Source organism: Eschrichtius robustus, chromosome 3 (assembly GCF_028021215.1).
Source record: "Eschrichtius robustus isolate mEscRob2 chromosome 3, mEscRob2.pri, whole genome shotgun sequence".
NCBI lineage: Eukaryota > Metazoa > Chordata > Mammalia > Artiodactyla > Eschrichtiidae > Eschrichtius > Eschrichtius robustus.
Window position 1 is genome coordinate 23,080,744 of NC_090826.1, and position 22,690 is coordinate 23,103,433.

The following is a 22,690-nucleotide window of genomic DNA, read 5'->3' on the forward strand; positions in this document are numbered from 1 at the left end:
CGGTGTCTGTTGTAACTTCTCCTTTTTCATTTCTAATTTTATTGATTTGAGTCCTCTCCCTCTTTTTCTTGATGAGTCTGGCTAATGGTTTATCAATTTTGTTTATCTTCTCAAAGAACCAGCTTTTAGTTTTATTGATCTTTGCTATTGTTTTCTTTGTTTCTATTTCATTTGTTTCTGCTCTGATCTTTATGATTTCTTTCCTTCTGCTAACTTTGGGTTTTGTTTGTTCTTCTCTCTCTAGTTCCTTTAGGTGTAACGTTAGATTGTTTATTTGAGATTTTTCTTGTTTCTTGAGGTAGGCTTGTATAGCTATAAACTTCCCTCTTAAAACTGCTTTTGCTGCATCCCATAGGTTTTGGATCGTCGTGTTTTCATTGTTATTTGTCTCTAGATATTTTTTGATTTCCTCTTGGATTTCTTCAGTGATCTCTTGGTTATTTAGTAATGTATTTTTTAGCCTCCATGTGTTTGTGTTTTTTATGTTTTTTTCCCCTGTAATTGATTTCTAATCTCATAGCATTGTGGTCAGAAAAGATGCTTGATATGATTTCAATTTTCTTAAATTTACTGAGGCTTGATTTGTGACCCAAGATGTGATCTAGCCTGGAGAATGTTCCGTGTGCACTTGAGATGAGAGTGTAATCTGCTGTTTTTGGATGGAATGTCCTATAAATATCAATTAAATCTATCTCGTCTATTGTTTCATATAAAGCTTGTGTTTACTTATCAATTTTCATTTTGGATGATCTGTCCATTGGTGTAAGTGAGGTGTTAAAGTCCCCCACTATTATTGTGTTACTGTTGATATCCTCTTTTATAGCTGTTAGCAGTTGCCTTATGTATTCAGGTGCTCCTATGTTTGGTGCATATATATTTATAATTGTTATGTCTTCTTCTTGGATTGCTCCCTTGATCATTACGTAGTGTCCTTCCTTGTCTCTTGTAACATTCTTTATTTTAAAGTCTATTTTATCTGATATGAGTATTGCTACTCCAGCTTCCTTTTGATTTCCATTTGCATGGAATATCTTTTTCCATCCCCTTAGTTTCAGTCTGGATGTGTCCCTAGGTCTGAAGTGGGTCTCTTGTAGACAGCATATATATGGGTCTTGTTTTTGTATCCATTCAGCAAGCCTGTGTCTTTTGGCTGGAGCCTTTAATCCATTCACGTTTAAGGTAACTATCTATATGTATGTTCCTATGACCATTTTCTTAATTGTTTTGGGTTTGTTTTTGTAGGTCATTTTCTTCTCTTGTGTTTCCCACTTAGAGAAGTTCCTTTAGCATTTGTTGTAGAACTGGTTTTGTGGTGCTGAATTCTCTTAGCTTTTGCTTGTGTGTAAAGCTTTTGATTTCTCCATAGAATCTGAATGAGATCCTTGCCGGGTAGAGTAATCTTGGTTGTAGGTTCTTCCCTTTCATCACTTTAAGTATATCATGCCACTCCCTTCTGGCTTGTAGAGTTTCTGCTGAGAAATCAGCTCTTAACCTTGTGGGAGTTCACTTGTATGTTATTTTTCATTTTTCCCTTGCTGCTTTCAATAATTTTTCTTTGTCTTTAATTTTTGCCAATTTGATTACTATGTGTCTCGGCGTGTTTCTCCTTGGGTTTATCCTGTATGGGACTCTCTGCGCTTCCTGGACTTGGGTGGCTATTTCCTTTCCCATGTTAGGGAAGTTTTCGACTATAATCTCTTCAAATATTTTCTCTGGTCCTTTCTCTCTCTCTTCTCCTTCTGGGACCCCTATAATGCGAATGTTGTTGCGTTTAATGTTGTCCCAGAGGTCTCTTAGGCTGTCTTCATTTCTTTTCATTCTTTTTTCTTTAGTCTCTTCTGCAGCAGTGAATTCCACCATTCTGTCTTCCAGGTCACTTATCCGTTCTTCTGCCTCAGTTATTCTGCTATTGATTCCTTCTAGTGTAGTGTTCATTTCAGTTATTGTATTGTTCATCTCTGTTTGTTTGTTCTTTAATTCTTCTAGGTCTTTGTTCAACATTTCTTGCATCTTCTCGATCTTTGCCTCCATTCTTTTTCTGAGGTCCTGGATCATCTTCACTATCATTATTCTGAATTCTTTTTCTGCAAGATTGCCTATCTCCATTTCATTTAGTTGTTCTTCTGGGGTTTTATCTTGTTCCTTCATCTGGTACATAGCCCTCTGCCTTTTCATCTTGTCTATCTTTCTGTGAATGTGGTTTTTGTTCCACACGCTACAGGATTGTAGTTCTTCTTGCTTCTGCTGTCTGCCCTCTGAGCTGTTTTTCTTTTTTTTTATTCACAGATGCCAAAAGTGAGAGAAACTTTTCCTTCTATAAACTGAGCTGTTAATTCATTACTGCAACAAATATTTGTTGAGCATTTATATGTTAGGCCAATACAGTGTACAGGGTGGACACAGGCCCTATGCTCTGGAACTGACATTCTAGTCAGGAGAGACAGGCAATAAAACACATAAGTGTATGAATTTCAGACAGTGATAAGTGCTATAAAGAAACTAAAATAGGATCAAGAGTTAGACAATGTGGAATAACATGAAAAGTTGCTATTTTGGGGCTAGAATAGTCATGAAAATCCTCTCTGAGAAAGTGACATTTTAGCTGAAGCCTGCATGATGGGAAGGAGGCAGCTACATGGAGCTCCGGCTGGGTGTTTTCCCATGAATCCTTTCAGTTAATCCTCACATCACCATAAACTGGATGATGATATCCACCTTTAGGAAGCAGTGTAACTTGCCAGTTGAAAGCACGTGCTTTGCAATTAGACAAGTAGAATTTGTATCCTAGCTCAGCCATGTACTAGCTGGATAACTTTAAACAAATCGCTAATCTCCCTAAGCCTCTGTTTCCTGCCTGTAAAATGGGGATAATACTACATACCACTGCAAGATTTGAGGGAGGATGAAGTGAAATGATGTCTGTAAAGTGCTTGGTGCGTTCATAGACATTCAATTAACGTTAGTATGCTTCCCGTGTCTCTCTCTTGTGGTCTAGAGTGTAGAATTTGAGTTTGGTAAATAATGAGAGGTTGCTTCAAGTTTTCTGGTAGTGGTGATAAAGTGGCCTAATTAAAGCAGTGCTTTTGGAAGATGGTTCCTAAAGCTGTGTGCTGCACCTGTTAAAGGAGAGGCTGCCTAGAGACAGGAATACGGCTACGGGAGGTCTGGGGGGATGCTTGTGAAGAACTGAGGTGTAGTCTGAGGAAACAAGAAAAAAGAGCTGCGTCAGGAGAGACAATGATGGATGAACAGGACTTGGCAGTGAAGGGGACTACAAAGGCAGTCAGGGGACATTCCTTTAAGATCGTGCACACAATGAGCCAGGGATGTTTAGAAAATAAGTACTTGCAGATGGGAGGGAACCCTTTAAGTTGTCACTACCATGGAAACAACCTAACTCTCTATCAGTAGGGAACATGTTTGTAAATTATGGTACATCCAATTAAGGCAATTCTGTGCAGCCATTAAAAAAAGCTTCTGATGGGAATAATCTACGTGATAAATTGGTAAATGAAAAAATGCAGTGCAATATGGTATAAATAATATGCTACTGTTTATGGGAGGGAAGAGGGTTGTATGTACAACTATGTATGAATAGGCTTATATGTGAATATACTAACTCTGAATGGGTACTTAAAAAAACAAAAACAAAAACAAAAAACCACCAGTGGTGGCCTGGGATGAAGAGGCCTGGGACGCCAGCTGTGGTTAGGAGTGGGAGGGAGACCAACATTTCATTGATCTCCATTTTAAAGATTTAAAATTTTGTAGCATGTGCATATAAAAAAAATGTTTTTAATAGTTCAAAATAAATTATTGGGCTTCCCTGGTGGCGCAGTGGTTGAGAATCTGCCTGCCAATGCAGGGGACACGGGTTCGAGCCCTGGTCTGGGAAGATCCCACATGCCGCGGAGCAACTGGGCCCGTGAGCCACAACTACTGAGCCTGCGCGTCTGGAGCCTGTGCTCCGCAACAAGAGAGGCCGCGACAGTGAGAGGTCCGCGCACCGCGATGAAGAGTGGCCCCCGCTCGCCGCAACTAGAGAAAGCCCTCGCACCGAAACGAAGACCCAACACAGCCAAAAATAAATAAATTTATAAAAAAAAAAATTATTAAAAAAGTTGTTAGGGCCATCCTGACCACAGAAGCCCATGTTTGGTTTGAGTATAGCCCCTACAAAAAGGGGAAAGGAAGCAGTCATTTTTAAATATCCTAGCATGTAAGAGAAATACAGAGGCATTATGAAGTACAAGATAAAGCATGTGGGCTTTGGAGTTAGAGAGACCTGGATCTTCATTCCAACACTTGCTGGTTTCATGACCTTCGGCAACTCACTTAACCTCTGAGCCTTAGCTTTCTCTTCTGAAAAATACCTTTTTAAGGTCACTGAGATAAAGATAATATTTGCCTGGCACATAGTGGCTATTCCAAAATGGTAGGTATTATATTGTTATACCTCTAAGACAGTCAGCCAAGATACAAATTACTTCTTATTGACTAGACAGTGGAGTATCGTGGGGAAAAGTATTGACTTTGGAATTAGATTTCCTGGCTTTGAACCTGCTCCATCACTGACTAGTGTGCAGTCAAGTTACTGAATCACTGTGTGCCTCAGTTTCCTCATGTGTAAAATGGGGCTAATAATAGTTCTACCTCATAGGGTTGTTGAGAGGAATAAATGAGTTAATGTACATAAAATGTGAGTTTCACAATGTGCGTTTCAAATTAAGTTGTCACTACCATGGAAGCAATCTAAATGTCCATCAATAGGGAACAGGTTAAATAAATTATAGTACATCCAATTAAGGTAATTCTTTACAGTTATTTTTAAAAGCTTCTGATGGGAATATCTACGTGATAAACTGGTAAATGAAAAAGCTCAGTGCAGTATGCTGTAAATAATTTGTAGAAAAAAGTGCCTGGCACATAATAAGCACCAGATAATTTTTTGCTATTGTTATTGTTTACTTACTATAATTATTTCTGCTTGTGTTTTTACTATCTTTCCAGACAAGTAAACCTGAGAACCTTTTTTAAGTCCATCCATAATTCCTACATTTTGGGACATGGCGGGAGGAGGTGGGGAGCCAGAATAGGGTTTTACTGTTTGCATATATGTGCATGTATGTGTACCTGAGGTAACATTTACATACAGTGCTACGCACAGATGTTAAGAGTTCAATTTTTGATTGGTTTTGACGAACGTATCTACCTGTGTAACCAAGACACATCTGGGTTCAGAACATTTTCATCACTCCTGAAACTTTCTTCATAGCCTTTGCCAGTCCATCCCTATCCCTCTAGGCAGCCACTGCTCTGATTTCTGTTATCATAGCTTAGTTTTACCTGTTCTTGAACTTCATATAAATGTAAGTGTATAGTCATACCCTTTTGTGTCTGAACATGTTTTTCAGATTCATCCATGTTATATGAATCCATAGTTCACTGTTTTTTATTGTTGAGTAGTATTCCATTGTATGAATATACCGCAATTTGTTTATCCTTTCATTTGTTGATGGACAGTTGAGTTGATTCCAGTTGGGGGCAAATATGGATAAAGCTGCTTTAAACATTCATGTGCAAGTCTTTCTGTGGACATATGTTTTCACTTATCTTGGGTAAACACCTAAGAGTGGAACTGCTGTGTCATAGGATAAAGGGATGGTTAACTTTATAAGCAACTGTGAAAGCTACAGTACCATTTTGAGAAAACACTGGTAAGAAAAGAGGCCCCACGTGGGACGAGTGTTAAGTTGGAAATCATAACAATGTCTCCTCCCTCTTCCACCTTCTTCAGAGACAGAAAAGGAGGAGGAAGGGGGTGGGAGGGAGGTAGAAAAAAATAGATTCTTAGGTTTAGTAGAGGAGGAGCTCTTCAAAAAGGTTTAGCCCTCTTGGCACGCAAATTCTTTTTTTTTTTTGGATTAAAAAAATTGTTATTGAAATATAGTTGATTTACAATGTTGTGTTTCGGTGTACAACAAAGTGATTCAGTTATACATACATGTATATATCTGTTCTTTAGATTCTTTTCCATTATAGGTTATTACAAGATATTTAGTATAGTTCCCTATGCTATACAGTAAGTCCTTGTTGGTTATTTTATATATAATAGTGTGGATATTTTAATCCCAAACTCCTAATTTATCCCTCCCCCCAACCCTTTCCCCTTTGGTAACCATAAGTTTGTTTTCTATGTCTGTGAGTCTATTTCTGTTTTGTAAATAAGTTCATTTGTATCATTTTTTTAGATTCCACATATAAGCGATATCATATGGTATTTGTCTTTCTCTGTCTGACTTGCTTCGCTTAGTATGATAATCTCTACATCCGTCCGTGTTGCTACAAATGGCATTATTTCATTCTTTTTTATGGTTGAGTAATAGTCCATTGTGTATATATTGGCACACAAATTCTTAATAACAACTTATAATGTACTTTTATTTCTAAAATCTCTTTTGATCTTCACAGCAGTGCTACAGTGGAGGCAGAGCACATCTTACAGGGTAGCCTGTTATAAAAATGAGAAAACTAAAGCTCAGAAAAGTCAGAATGACTTGCCCAAGGTTCCACAGCCAGCCACTGTCTGAGCTGGGACCTGAACCCCAATCTTCAGATAGGAAGTCTTTGCCCTCAGTCCTAGTTCAAGCACTTATTAGCATAGAACCTTGGCAAATTATTATTTTTTTAAGGTTTCTTTTTATTTTATTTAATTAATTAATTTACTTTTATTTTTTTGGCTGCATCGGGTCTTAGTTGTGGCATGCTGGATCTTTTGTTGCAGCACATGGGCTTCTCTCTAGTTGTGGCGTGCAGGCTCCAGGGCACATGGGCTCTGTAGTTTGTTGCACGCGGGCTCTCTAGTTGAGGCGCACGAGCTCAGTAGTTGTGGCGCGCGGGCTTAGTTGCCCTGTGGCTTGTGGGATCTTAGTTCCCTGACCAGGGATCGAACCTGCATCCCCTGAATTAGAAAGTGGATTCTTTACCACTGGACCACCAGGGAAATCCCTTTGGCAAATTATTTAACCTCTCTGGACCTTACTTTTCTTAACTATACAGTGAGTATAATAATAGTACCTACTTCAGATACTTAGAGGTGTGATTGAGGTGACAGTTGCATTATGTGCTTGGCATATAGTACAAGTGCAATAAATGTTAGTTGAGTCTGAATCTAAGGTAGATAAATATGTCTGGGCTGAAGAAAGTGTTAGTAAACCAGCCAATAATATGCCTGGTATGAGGGTGACGTGTGTGAAAGACTTAGGTGACACAATCATGTTCCCTCTCTTTGTTTTGTCCATATTCCTACCTGGAAGTGAATCCAGCCAGGGACTCTTCTCTTTCCTAATTCTCTTCTCCTCCTTCTGCCCTCCCCACAGTATCTCAAAGTTTTGGCTCAATGAAATGTGGCCCTGCTCATAAAAAAGTTGGAGGCCTCTGCTTATAATGCAAATGACTTATATAAAGCGGCAGAGAAGGATGGTAACCTAGCACATTGCTTGCTGCAGAATTCTTTTTATTTTTTTAAATTTTATTTATTTATTTATTTATTTATTTATTTATTTATGGCTGTGTTGGGTCTTAGTTCTTGTGCGAGGGCTTTCTCCAGTTGCGGCAAGCGGGGGCCACTCTTCATCGCGGTGTGCGAGCCTCTCACTATCGCGGCCTCTCTTGTTGCGGAGCACAGGCTCCAGACGCGCAGGCTCAGTAGTTGTGGCTCACGGGCCTAGTTGCTCCGCGGCATGTGGGATCTTCCCAGACCAGGGCTCGAACCCGTGTCCCCTGCATTAGCAGGCAGATTCTCAACCACTGCGCCACCAGGGAAGCCCTGCTGCAGAATTCTTTATGAAAATAATTGCAATTCTCTAAATGCCCCTCTGAGTCAGTGTACAATACCAGTACCAGGTATTTTATCTGAAAAGCATGTAGCTGTAGGCAGCCTCCAGCCTCCTCATCTCATTTGTTTCCATCTTGGTCAGAGGTTGTCAGCAGCTCTGAGTCTGCTAACGGCCCAAATGGTTGCTGATAACTGTTCATCAGGCTGAGTTTGGCTCCTGCCAGCCATCTCTCTTCCTTTTTGCTAATGTCATTTCTCAGCCTGATGATAATATATTTACTTTGGTCATAGTACAGTGAGCTCTGGAGAAAAAAGAAATAGCCCCAGCCCTTGTTCTCTGTATAGATTAGTTGTGTAGCCCAGCATTAAATACTTTTAAACCCCTCCTATAATGACGAGGATCCCTTTCAATAAAAGTTTTGTTGTCAGAAATGTCATTGAGATATTATATGTATTTCCTCCCACTTTGCCTTAAAAGGACATTTCCTATCTCATGTGCTCCAGTCTCCCATCTTGATTTTCATAAAAGATAGCCTCAGATTCCTTGGTCCCTTAAACCCCAGCAAGGACCTTTCCTTGTTCTTTCTGGAAAGTTCTGTCCTATGATTCAGAACCTAGCCATGCTTTAGCAACCAAGAGTTTATACCTTTCCTTCCTGCCTTGGGTGGTGTGTAAAGAGCTCCAGGTTTGTGGAGAGGATTAGTTTTGAGTCCTTGGGCAAATCATTCACTTTCTCTGAGCCTGAGTCTTACCTGGGAGTGCTAATAAGTTTCTGCCTTTTCTATTTATATTCATAGGGCTTGTGTAAGCATCAAAAAAGATAAAGTTTTGAAAGCCGTTTATGAGCTATAAAATGCTGTATACATGTGCATAGTTATTGTCACTCTTGTTGAACCTGTGGTTACACTCCTGCCTCCTTTTTCTCATCCACTCCTGTCACTGATCCAATGCTGGGGAAACTGGACTTGTCCAACTATTTTAGAAGGAGCTTTGTTCCCAGGGGATTAATTTTATTTATTAATTAAGAGATCACTGTAAGGGAATTGGGTTTTTGCTTTAGAACGTGCAGCTGCAGAGCAAAGCTGCATCTACAACATTTGCCCATGAGGTTTCCTGACAGGCATGGTGATGAGTTGTGTCTCCTTCTGCAGACTGACGACAGCAACGGGGACTTGGACCCAGGAGTCTTGCTGACAGCTCAGACCATCACATCTGAGACCACCAGCAGCACCACCACAACTCAAATTACCAAGGTAACAGACAGCTAGAAATTCCTTCTGAAATCCAGTGGCATGCCAAGCTTGCTGCCTCTCTGCAAGAACCCCGGTCCATAAGCAAGGGTTTTCAGCTTCTTTCTTACTGAGCCAAATTATTCCCAGTGTCCGGGGTGGAAAGGCCCTGCTGCTTTCCCCAGCAGTAAACCCAGGGAGACCCTGAGCATCCCTGCCTACTTCGTGGTCTCATTAAAGTCACATGTGGTTGTTCTCTTTACACATTCGTCTGTCTCCCTGGTCAGTGAGCCCCCTATCTGGCTGTGGAGGTCAGCCTAAAAAGTCAGTTGCAGAGTTCGCGTCTCCCCACAACTAGGGCGCCTGCCGAATGCTGGTGCGGGACCCCGATGCCCAAGGAGATGGGAAGAACCCCCAAGTGAACCGGTAGGATGTGGGGGGACTGAGGGGGGAGGAGAAGTGGAGGCTGGACAGGACCGGAGCCCCTGAGGGGTGGCTGAGAAGGGGAAGGGGTTCCCATGCCTGGAGGGAACCTCGGGGGCTCAGGTAAGGGGGGAGCATGCCCAGCGTTTCCCCTGCCCAATGGGCCGGGGAAGTCTGCCCGGCTCTCGGGCAGGTCCTACGCCCTCAGAGGTCCCCTCTGGGCTGGGTTGGTCCTGGGGGCCTAGGAGGGAGGCCAGGAGAGAACAGGAGAGGCAGGCGGGAGGGGCCCTCCAGGACTGAAGGAGCGAAGGGCGTTTGCCCCACCCACTCGAGCCCAGGAAGCTGGGGTGGGGGTGGGGGGGGTCCCCTGCCCTCTGAGACCAGAGGCAGGAGGCAGGGGGCACTGGGTCCCTTCTGTTCTGTTGAGCCTAGGCCCCACCACCCCTTCCCCCGCCAGGGCCTTTTCCAGCCCTGTGGGTCCTAAGCATAGGCCCCGCCCACCACCCAAACCTCGCCCCTGCTTAGGCCCCGCCCTCCACAGCCAAGGCCTTTTCCACTTTTTTTTTTTTCTCCTCTTTTTTACTATTGTGGCTCTGTTTTACCTTCCGGTTGTTGTTTCATCTATATTTTTATTTTTATATTTTTTCTAACATATCTGTTAGTTTCCTAATCTAATTTTATTTTTTACTTTGTTATTGTTCTCCTTTTTTTTTTTTTTTTTGCCACCCGGCATGGGCTTGCGAGATCTTGGTTCATGAGCCAGGGGTTGGGCTGAAGTTCCTGCGGTGGGAGCTCTGAGTCCAAACTACCAGACTAACAGAGAGCCTCAGACCCCAGGGAACATTCTTCAGAATGAGGTCTCCCGGAGGTCCTCATCTCAGCACCAAGACCCAGCTCTACCCAACAGCCTACAAACTCCAGTGTTGGAAGCCTCAGTCCAAACAACCAGTAAGACAGGAATACAATCCCACTCATAAAAAAAAGAAAATAAAAAATGAGATGGCAGGGGCTTCCCTGGTGGCGCAGTGGTTAAGAATCTGCCTGCCAATGCAGGGGACACGGGTTCGAGCCCTGGTCTGGGAAGATCCCACATGCCACGGAGCAACTAAGCCCGTGAGCCACAACTACTGAGCTGGTGCGTCTGGAGCCTGTGCTCCGCAACGGGAGAGGCCGCGACAGTGAGAGGCCCATGCACCGCGATGAAGAGTGGCCCCCTCTTGCCGCAACTGGAGAAAGCTCTCGCACAGAAACGAAGACCCAACACAGCCAAAAATAAATAAATAAAATAAAAAATGAGATGGCAAAAAAATATGTCACAGATGAAGGAGCAAGGTAAAAACCTACAAGACCAAATAAATGAAGAGGAAATAGACAATCTACCTGAAAAAGAATTCAGAGTAATGATAGTAAAGATGATCCAGAATGTCGGAAATAGAATGGAGGCACGGATTGAGAAAATGCAAGAATGTTTAACAAAGATCTAGAAGAACTAAAGAACAAACGAACAGAGATGAACAACACAATAACTGAAATGAAAAATACACTAGAAGGAATCAATAACAGAATAACTGAGGCAGAAGAATGAATAAGTGAGCTGGAAGACAGAATGGTGGAAATAACTGCCTAGGAGCAGAATAAAGAAAAAAGAATGAAAAGAATTGAAGACAGTCTCAGAGACACTAAATGCACCAACATTCAAATTATAGGATCCCAGAAGAAGAAGAGAAATAGAAAGGGTCTGAGAAAATATTTCAAGAGATTATAGTGGAAAACTTCCCTAACATAGGAAAGGAAATTGTCACCCAAATCCGGGAAGCACAGAGAGTCCCATACAGGATAAACCCTAGGAGAAACACCCCAAGACACATATTAATCAAACTAACAAAAATTAAATTCAAAGAAAAAATATTAAAAGCAGCAAGGGAAAAACAAAAAATAACCTACAAAGGAATCCCCATAAGGTTATCAGCTGATTTTTCAGCAGAAACTCTGCAGGCCGGAAGGGAGTGGCAGGATATACTTAAAGTGATAAAAGAGAAAAACCTACAACCAAGATTACTCTACCCAGTGAGTATCTCATTCAGATTCAAGGGAGAAATCAAAAGCTTTTCAGACAAGCAAAAGCTAAGAGAATTCAGCACCACCAAACCAGCTTTACAACAAATGCTAAAGAAACTTCTCTAGGCGGGAAACACAAGAGAAGAAAAAGACCCACAAAAACAAACCCAAAACAATTAAGAAAATGGTAATAGGGGGCTTCCCTGGTGGTGCAGTGGTTAAGAATCCGCCTGCCAATGCAGGGGACGCAGGTTCGAGCCCTGGTCTGGGAAGATACCACATGCTGCAGAGCAACTAAGCCCGTGCGCCACAACTACTGAGCCTGCACTCTAGGGCCTGCGAGCCACAGCTACTGAGCCCACGCACCACAACTACTGAAGGCTGCACACCTAGGACCCATGCTCCGCAACAAGAGAAGCCACCGCAATGAGAAGCCCGTCGACACAACTAGAGAAACCCCGCGCGCAGCAATGAAGACCCAATGCAGCCAAAAATAAATAAATAAATAAATTTAAAAAAAAAGAAAATGGTAATAGGAACACACATATCGATAATAACCTTAAATAAATAACCTTAAATGTAAATGGATTAAATGCCCCACCCAAAAGACACAGACTGGCTGAATGGATACAGAAACAAGACCCATATATATGCTGTCTACAAGACACACACTTCAGACCTAGGGACACATACAGACTGAAAATTAGGAGATGGAAAAAGATATTCCATGCAAATGGAAATCAATGGAGTATCAATACTTGTATCAGATAAAATAGACTTTAAAATAAAGACTGTTGCAAGAGATAAGGAAGGACACTGCATAATGATCAAGAGATCAATCCAAGAAGATGATATAACAATTATAAATGTTTATGCACCCAACATAGGAGCACCTCAATACATAAGGCAAATGCTAACAACCAGGAAAGTGGAAATAGACAGTAACACAATAATAGTAGGGGACTTTAACACCCCACTTACACCAATGGACAGATCATCCAAACAGAAAATAACTAAGGAAACACAAGCTTTAAATGATACAATAGACCAGGTAGATTTAATTGATATTTATAGAACATTCCACCCAGAAGTGGAAGAGTACACTCTCTTCTCAAGTGCACACGGAACATTCCCCAGGATAGATCACATTGGGTCACAAATCAAGCCTCGGAAAATTTAAGAAAAGTGAAATCATATCAAGTATCTTTTCTGACCACACTGCTATGAAATTGGAAATCAACTACAGGAAAAAAAACTATAAAAACCACAAATACTTGGAGGCTAAACAATGTGTTACTAAATAACCGAGAGATCACTGAAGAAATCAAGGAAGAAATAAAAAAATACATAGAAACAAATGACAATGAAAACACAGTGACCCAAAACCTATGAGATGCAGCAAAAGCAGTTCTAAGAGGGAAGTTTACAGCAATTCAATCTCACCTCAAGAAATAGAAAAATCTCAAATAAACAACCTAACCCTACACCTAAATCAATGAGAGAAAGAAGAACAAAGAAAACCCAAAGTCAGTAGAAGGAAAGAAATCATAAAGATCAGAGCAGAAATAAATGAAATAGAAATGAAGAAAACAGTAGCAAGGATCAATAAAACTAAAAGATGGTTCTTTGAGAAGATAAACAAAATAGATAAACCCTTAGCCAGACTCATCAAGAAAAAAAGGGAGAGTATGCAAATCAATAAAATAACAAATGAAGAAGGAGAAATCACAACTGACACCACAGAAATACAAAGGATTATAAGAGACTACTACAAACAACTATATGCCAATAAAATTGACAACCACAAAGAAATGGACAAATTCTTAGAAAGGTACAATTTTCCAAGACTGAACCAGGAAGAATTAGAAAATATAAACAGACCTATCACAAGTAATGAAATTGAAACTGTAATTAAAAATCCTCCAACAATCGAAAGTCCAGGACCAGATGGCTTCACAGGCGAATTCTATCAAACATTGAGAGAAGAGCTAACACCAATCCTTCTCAAACTCTCCAAAAATATTGCAGAGGGAGGAACACTCCCAAATTCATTCTACGAAGCCACCATCACCCTGAAACCAAAACCAGAAAAAGATATCACAAAAAACATTACAGACCAATATCACTGATGAACATAGATGCAGAAATCCTGAACAAAATACTAGCAAACAGAATCCAACAACATATTAAAAGGATCATACACCATCATCAAGTGGGATTTATCCCAGGGATGCAAGAATTCTTCAATATATGCAAGTCAATCAATGTGGTACACCATATTAACAAATTAAGGAATAAAAACCATATGATCATCTCAATAGATGCAGAAAAAGCTTTTGACAAAATACAACATCCATTTATGATAAAAACTCTCCAGAAAATGGGCAGAGAGGGAAACTACCTCAACATGATAAAGGCCATATATGACAAACCCACAGCAAACATCATACTCAATGGTGAAAAACTGAAAGCATTTCTACTAAGATCAGGAACATAAAAAAAAAAAAAATCAGAAATCTCTGGCATTCCTATACACTAACAAGGAAAAATCAGAAAGAGAAATTAAGGAAACAATCCCATTTACCATCGCAACAAAATGAATAAAATGCCTAGGAATAAACCTACCTAAGGAGGCAAAAGACTTGTACTCAGAAAACTATAAAACACTGATGAAAGAAATCAAAGATGACATAAACAGATGGAGAAATATACCATGTTCTTGGATTGGAAGAATCAATATTGTGAAAATGACTATACTACCCAAAGCAATATACAGATTCAATGCAATCCCTATCAAACTACCAATGGCATTCTTCACAGAATTAGAACAAAAAACTTTACAGTTCGTATGGAGACACAAAGACCCCAAATAGCCAAAGCAATCTTGAGAAAGAAAAACAGAGCTGGAGGAATCAGGCTCCCTGACTTCAAACTAAACTACAGAGCTACAGTAATCAAGACAGTATGGTACTGGCACAAAAACAGAAATATAGATCAATGGAACAGGATAGAAAGCCCAGAGGTAAACCCATGCACATATGGTCACCTTATCTTTGACAAAGGAGGTAAGAACATACAACGGAGAAAAGACAGCCTCTTCAATAAGTGGTGCTGGGAAAACTGGACAACTACATGTAAAAGAGTGAAATTAGAACACTCCCTAATACCATACACAAAAATAAACTCCAAATGGATTAAAGACCTAAATGTAAGACCAGACACTATAAAACTCAGAGGAAAACATAGGAAAAACACTCTTTGACATAAACCACAGCAAGATCTTTTTTGACCCACCTCCTAGAGAAATGGAAGTAAACCCAAAAATAAACAAATGGGACCTAAGTAAACTTAAAAGCTTTTGTACAGCAAAGGAAACCATAAACAAGATGAAAAGACAACCCTCAGAATAGGAGAAAATATTTGCAAATGAAACAACAGACAAAGGATTAATCTCCAAAATATACAACCAGCTCATGGAGCTCAATACAAAAAAAACCAAACAATTCAATTAAAAAATAGGTGGAAGACCTAAATAGACATTTCACCAGAGAAGACATACAGATGGCCAAGAGGCACATGAAAAGATGCTCAACATCACTTATTATTAGAGAAATGCAAATCAAAACTACAATGAGGTATTACCTCACACTGGTCAGAATGGCCATTATCAAAAAATCTAGAAACAGTAAATGCTGGAACGGGTGTGGTGAAAAGGGAACCCTCCTCCACTGTTGGTCGGAATGTAAATTGATAACAACCACTATGGAGAACAGTATGGAGGTTCCTTAATAAACTAAAAAAAAGAACTACCCTATGATCCAGCAATCTCACTACTGGGCATATACCCTGAGAAAACCATAATTCAAAAAGAGACACAGGGACTTCCCTGGTGGCGCAGTGGTTAAGAATCCGCCTGCCAATGCAGAGGACATGGGTTCAAGCCCTGGTCTGGGAAGATCCCACATGTCATGGAGCAACTAAGCCCAAGCCTGTGCTCTAGAGTCCCTGAGCCACAACAACTGAACCCATGTACCACAACTACTGAAGCCCATGTGCCTAGAGCCCGTTCTCCACAGCAAAATAAACCACCGCAATGAGAAGCCCACGCACCTCAACGAAGAGTAGCCCCCACTCGCCGCAACTTGAGAAAGCCTGTGCGCAGCAACGAAGACCCAATGCAGCCAAAAATAAATAAATAATTAATTAATTAAAAGAAAAAAAACAAAAAGAGACACGTGCCACAATGTTCACTGAAGCATTATTTACAATAGCCAGAACATAGAACCAACCTAAGTGTCCGTCAACAGATGAATGGATAAAGAAGATGTGGCACATATATACAATGGAATGTTACTCAGCCATAAAAAGAAATGAAACTGAGTTATTTATAATGAGGTGGATGGACCTAGAGTCTGTCATACAGAGTGAAGTAAGTCAGAAAGTGAAAAACAAATACTGTATGCTAACACATATATATGGAATCTAAAAAAAAAAATAATGGTACTGATGAACCTAGTGGCAGGGCAGGAATAAAGACATAGACATAGAGAATGGACTTGAGGACACGGTGGGGGAGGGGAAGCTGGGGCGAAGTGAGAGTAGCATCAACATATATACACTACCGAATGTAAAATAGTTAGCTAGTGGAAAGCAGCAGCATAGCACAGGGAGATCAGCTCGGTGCTTTGCGATGACCTAGAGGGGTGGGATAGGGAGGGTGGGAGGTATATGGGCATACATGTATGCATATGGCTGATTCACTTTGTTGTACAACAGAAACTAACACAGTATTGTGAAGCAATTATACTCCAATAAAGATCTATTAAAAAAAAGTCAGTTTAAGGGCAGGTGTTGTTGGTATTGTTAAGCAACCATATTTTCCAAGCCAAAAATCAGAACTCAGGGTCTCACAAAGAATTTTTATGTCATGTCCAGGATCAAGGCCATGGGAAACTGTAGTTTGGATGCTGAAATATTGAAATTATTAGAATATTGTTTATGGGGGCAAGAGGGACAAAGTGTCTAAAATTGGAACTACTCCCAGAAAATCAGAGACAATCCATGTTTGCGGTAGCACTAGATGAAAAAGCATTTTCTTGTAAATAAGAAATCTAGATTCCTGACCAAGCTCCATCATCAACACACAGATGACTGGAAGCCAGTTACTTAATGTGTCTAGACCATGGTTTCCTCATCTGTGAAGTAGGGAAACCTACCTACCCTGGGGGGATTATTTGAGGGTTTTTTGACATTAGTAATATGAAAATGTTTTAAAATAAAGAGCCTAATTTCAAGCTGCATGACATTTTTTGTTCATAGTCTTCTGATTCGTTTGTCTCTTGAAAACAATCAAAATATACAGGAAAAGAGCAAAAAGGAACACCTGTTTTGTTTACTCACAGAAATTCTTTGGTGTTTGGGAGGAAGAAAAAGGTAAAAATAAATAATAGAGAATTATGACTTTCTGTTTAGCTTATTAAAGATTTTAGCAATACTAGGGAATAGGCGTGTGCTCATTTTAGCAGGTCCAACCAAGATTTTGAACAAGTGTGTGAGAAAGCTACCCTATTCAGTTCCCAGCAGCAGATTAAAATTTGGAGTATAGTTTTCAGACTAATTTCTTGCTGTTGTTTTGTTTTGCTGTTTGGGTTTTTCTTTCTTTCTTTCTCATATGGTCACCTCCCTTTGGTTTCAGACTGTAAAAGGTGGGATTTCAGAGACCCGGATTGAAAAGAGAATTGTGATCACAGGAGATGCCGATATTGACCATGATCAGGTGGGAATGCTGAGATTCTGGGCATGGGAGAGGTTCTGGGGCAAGATCACTGATGGACACCGAAATTGGCTTACAAAAGATAACAGCTTTCTCTCCAAGGAGCCCTCTCAGCTACTCTAGCTCTTAATCGAGAAGAAGGACAAAGAGAATCGGATCACTGAGGCCTGTGGGATGGGGGCCGTAGATTGGAGAAGCAGGGAAGTGTAATGCAAAGAACATGGGCTTTAGACTCAAATCCTAGTTCTTACCATATTCTAGCTCTAACTCCCTAGGCCTCCGTTTCCTCATCTATAAGATAGCATCTTCCTTCAAGGTTGTTGTGAGAATCAAGTGAGATACAGATGTACATCGTGGGGCATGTGGTGGGATCCAAGTAAATGGAGCTGTGCTGTTCAGGGGATATCATGTACCCAAACCTGTGCTGGAGACAGTAGACGATATCAAACCAGCGTGTGGTCTCTACCCTCAGAGGGGCGAGCTAGAGGGGACACAGTGTCATGGGCTGGAACTCAGGAGACCTGGAACTTGATTTCTGTCCTAGATCTATCACTAACTTGTTGTATGACCTTGGGCAAATCACTTTACCTCCCATATTTTTTTTTTGTTCTCTCCTAAAAGAGAGTAGGTTGATCTAGCTAATTTCTGGGCCCTCTGAGTGCTAAAATTCTATGCTTTTATGTTAATTAGGTGCTAATTGTGTGCTTCAAGCAATTAGCAAATAATAAGGTCAGGATTAATGTTCCCAATTCTCTGCTGGGTGAGGTTAGAACAGTAAAGCTACAGAAAAGCAGGGGTGGAAGAGACTGCATGTAAATGCTTCTGGAATCATTGACAGGAGTGCTGGAGCAATAGTTCTGTGGCCTTTATGCTGATATGCTGAGTGCCTTAAAAAAAAAAATAGACTGAGCTGCAGTGCTGGCAGTTCCCTTGGTAGCAGGGTTGAGACTTACAGCTGAGAACACCGGGCTGAGGTTCCCAGCAACAAGGCTGCAAAAAGCCCAAGTGGGAGGCCTTGCAGTCTATTTGCCCCAGCTCAAGGGATCCTGCTGTGTTACCAGCCTGCACTCACCTACGCGGCCTGATGTGATCTGAGCCCCTGCCACGTGCTCCATCTATGCTAGATGGCATAGGAAGGTGTTTTGGATTTGGAGTGAGACAGACCTGGGTTGAATCCTGAGTCTGCAACTTACTGGTTGTGTGTCCTTGAGCAAGTTATTTTACTTCTCTGAGCTGTGGTTTTGCCATCTGTAAAATAAAGATAATCATAGGTTTCTTTCAGGGTTATTGGACAAGCACACTTGATAGCTCAGAGAGGTGCTCCAGTGTCCCTCAGTCTCTGAGGCATGAGGGACATGTGGAAGGGATAAGATGTGGTGCACTCTGGATCGGGAGGGGGCACTTTAAGAAGGTGCAGGCTGTCAGAGAGAGAGAGGGGTGTAGGCCAGAGTAACCAGAGAGGGGGCTTGGGCTGGGCCTTGAAGCGTGAGCAGACTGGTTGAGCAAACAAGCTGAGGGAGGATGAGCAGGAGCCTGTAGAGGTAGCGGTGCCAAGAACAGCTTTCATGGAGTCAAGAGACCAAAAGAGGGATTTCCCTTCTTCCCGTCCCTCCTAGAAGTAGTCTTAAGAGCCAGGGTCAACAGTCAGCTGGTCAGATCTAGCTAGAGTCCTTTTTGACGGGGGCCTGTCACTGAGAATCCCATGCCGCCATCCCCCAAAGGCTGTGTTGGGCTCTTCCACCTTGGGGTGCTCTGAGCTTGAGGCTCAGCGACTTGCAGCCCAAGGGGAATAGTCGTGTCATTGTTCTTCTTTGACTTTCCCTCTGCTCCCTTCAGCTTTTCTAAAATGATCAGAACTCCTCCAGATACTAAAATAGGGTCGTCATCCCTTCCACCTCCCTCTGAAACTAAAAAACAGTGTGGTAAAGAGGAAAGTCTGATAGACTTAAGTGAAAATCCCCATGGTGTTACTTAACTAGCTGTGAAACATTAAGCACTTTAACCACTGAACCTCGGTTTCCACATCTAAAAAATGAAATTAAGGATACTACCTTAATTCATTGAGTTGTTGTGAAGACCAAGTAAATAATAATAAGTAATGTACTTAGGCCAGTATGTGGGATGTCATGGGCCCTCCCACTCTTTCTTCCTTTCTTGTCTCTACTTTAGCCAAAGACATCTCTTCCTTTTTGTAGCATGCTTCGCTATTTTCCTCTCCTGTCCTGAGCTTCCCGGTTACCCTACACTGAACACAGAGTTCACTTTGTTCTTTAGATTCCCTTTCTTGAGTGAATCTTCCCAGAGCCACCCAGGCTGTCACCCCTCAAGGCCCTCCCTGATTCCTTGAAGACAGCTCTAAGCTTTCCCTGTGTCTGTGTTTTTAGTCCAGGAGCCTCCCTAAGCAGGATAGGGTGGGTACGGCCATCATCAGCTTGGCTTAGCCTACATGCTGCTCTGGTTCTGTAGACAGAAAGATTGAACTTGCCGGGGAAATGGTGTCCCATGACCCCTGCCTTTTTCACCAGCCAGGCTGCTTTCCGCCTGATGGACGTTGTTTCTGTCTTTCTCAGGTCCTCGTACAGGCCATCAAGGAGGCAAAGGAGCAGCACCCAGACATGTCAGTGACCAAGGTGGTCGTCCATCAGGAAACCGAAATCTCTGAGGAGTGAGCTCAGGTATGGGCCGTCCTTGTGGAGTGGAGCCATCCCCCCAGAGGTGTCCACACTGGGACTTGATAAACTGAAGGCAGAGGAAGGCTGAGGAGGAGGATGTGGGAGGTTATTAAGTATCTGGCTCCAACTAAAGCAGCTAGGCCTCCTCCTGCCCTCAGCAGTGCCAGCAGTGATGGGGTGGAAGAGGTACCCCAAACGTGGATGTAAATCCCACCCACCTCTTGAATCTTCACGCGTCCTCCTGCTTCTCCACCTCACCTCCCCCCACCTCACCCTGCCGCTCTACTCTCTGCTGTCACAGGTCTCTCTGAGCTAGACCTGGGAGGGCCAGAGGAGAAGAACAAAACCAAGAAAAGCAGCACTAGCTGTCTGGAAATGAGGGTTTGGGGGATAGGAAAGAAAGGGCTGAAGCTCTGGGGCCAGACTAGAGAGTTGGAAGCAGGATAGCTGCTTTTTGGGAGCCAGGGTTCCAGATAAAGTCATGCCTAAAAGTAGTTTACAAATAACTTGAAGAAGCCATCAATCACCCGGTAGGACGGGGCCCTGTAAAACCGCTCAGGCCCTGATTGTCACTTGTGGCCACAAGAACTTGGCACTGGGACTGGGTAGCAGTCTCCTTTGCAGGATTTTAAAACTTTGCTTCTTTCTTTCCTCTAGGAACTGTCCTACCCTCCCCCCTCCCCCGACTCCCTGCCCATCTCCCATCCCAGAGAAAACCAGCAGAATGACAAAGAAGCTAACCTGCAATAGTCAGACTTCAGACTTTTAAGATGATTGATTCTAAACCATCAGAAAAGCAATTTCATTTTCTATTTGGAGTTTATACCAAAAAAGTCTTCTAGATATCACTGATCCTTTTGAATACATTTTTCTATATTGTGATACCAGAAATTGTTCAACTTTTCACTCTTTGGACTGTTTTTAAAGAGTCTTTTGTTTTTTTATGGGGTGGTTTGTAACCCCTTCAGCCCAGCCTCTCCCCATTTATACTGACAGGGTCCACAGCATTCTTCGGGAAATCCTCCAATGACTCTGTCAGCTGTGTTGGGGGACAAAGCCAGCTTAATGGGGCTTCCATGCTCCTCCCCTAGTTTATACCCTTTAGATGGCAGCAGAAACTTCATAAACCAGCCCTTTCTCAGAGCCAGTGATGTAACTTTATCAGAATGTCAGGCAGGGCGGCTGCCCTGATCCAGAGACCCCAGGAAGATGTCCCTGTCCCTTTGCTGAGGGTGGTTTGGTGAGGCAGAGGCCTCTGCTAAGAATGTAGTATTGTTTTCCTTCCTCTCTCCTATTCTTTCTTTTTGGAGCTTCTTTAGATCAAAGACATAAGAAGTTGCTTCAGATATATCTGATACTGTGAATGTTTGAACATATCCGTGGCCTTCACCTTCCTGCCCTCCCTCCCCTTTTACCTCATCAGAAGCAGTGGCTCTGCTAAGTGCTCCCCCCACCTCCCATCTCAGGAGAGACCAAAACTCACAGAAAAATAGGCACTTTGGGCCAAAAGCACTGACCGCACATTTTTAGCGGTGATTTGGACAAAGAAAGTTGATGAGATTTTTTTAAAGGTTTTCTAGTTCTGGGAATGTGCACTTCACACAGGGGAGTGGTGGGGTTTACCTCAGTTGGATCCTGCTAAGAAGTATTTCCAGGAGACCATCCCTGAGCCTCTCTCTTTAATTCTGGGGCGAGAGAGGACGTGACTGAGAGAGGAGGCGATCACGGTCCAGACCGGCCCCCTGCCTGCAGATACCCTTCTGGAGCGTGGGAATTGGCTTTTAGGGGCCACCCTCCCCACAAAACCCCACTTGACAAGGGGTACAAACACCAGCTCCACTCATCCCCACTTGCCATCTGAGGTCTGTCAGGTTTTGTGGCTTGATGTTTGTGGTGGGTTTGGGTTTAATTTTTTGTTTTTGTTTTTGAAAATGAGGACTGATGTCCCCAATTCCACTATTCCTGGTAAAGATTAGGGGACATTTTTATTCAGTAGGGCTTCTCTGATCTTCCAGCTTGCTTCCCACAAACAGATCTGCCTACAAGTTCTTAGAATCCTAATTCTAGGACAGAAAGTGAGCTTCCAGAGGTGGACAGTGGGTCACAGTCAGCACTCGCTGGGGGCTCCAGGGCGGTGAGCAGGAGAGAAGTCTACAGCCTCTGCTCCCGGCAGTGGGAGCCAGCAGCACGTGTCCAGAGTCTCTGCTGGCTGAGCTTTGTTTAGACAAACTCAGTTGGTTTGAACTGATTTCACGAGTGTGCGTTTTTCTCTTAGTACTTACTTGAGACTGTTACTAACCAACAGGTAGCTCTCTCTGGGCAGGGACAGGAAGTGCTCAGGTGGGATATGTGACAGGCTGCGGGGGAAGGAGAGTGCCCTGTCTCAGGGACAGACAGCCTGGGGCATAGGGTCTGGAACGATGGAGCTTTCCAGGCCGTGCCCAAGCCCGAGCTTTGTTGCCCAGAGCGGTGGGTGGTGAGGTTGGAAATCCAGCTCACATCAAATAGGCATGCGACGTGAGCTCACTTGCCAATGGCCAGCTGTCCTGCTGGAAGAGCTGCGCCGGAGCTCGCAGAGCTGCAACCTGTGGAATGAAGATGGGGAAAGGAAGAGGGCACAGCATGCATGTCAGGAGCCTGGCACACTGAGTATTCTGTGCCATCCAGGTCAGTGTGGCCACTTTCACTGCCTAGGACC

At 42.5% G+C, this 22,690-nt stretch overlaps 1 protein-coding gene across 12 annotated transcripts in view; it reads left to right on the forward strand.

Annotated features, from left to right (window-relative positions):
• EPB41 (erythrocyte membrane protein band 4.1) overlaps positions 1-19,995 on the forward strand; it is a 203,286-nt gene extending 183,291 nt beyond the window's left edge. For all 12 annotated transcript variants that reach the window (XM_068539321.1, XM_068539311.1, XM_068539312.1 and 9 more), the window contains 3 exons: positions 8,989-9,090; positions 17,243-17,323; positions 19,891-19,995. In XM_068539321.1, the coding sequence (XP_068395422.1) occupies positions 8,989-9,090; positions 17,243-17,323; positions 19,891-19,989 (282 nt within the window). In that variant the 3' untranslated portion in view covers positions 19,990-19,995. The remainder of the gene's footprint in view (positions 1-8,988; positions 9,091-17,242; positions 17,324-19,890) is intronic.
• Positions 19,996-22,690: the final 2,695 nt, after the last annotated feature.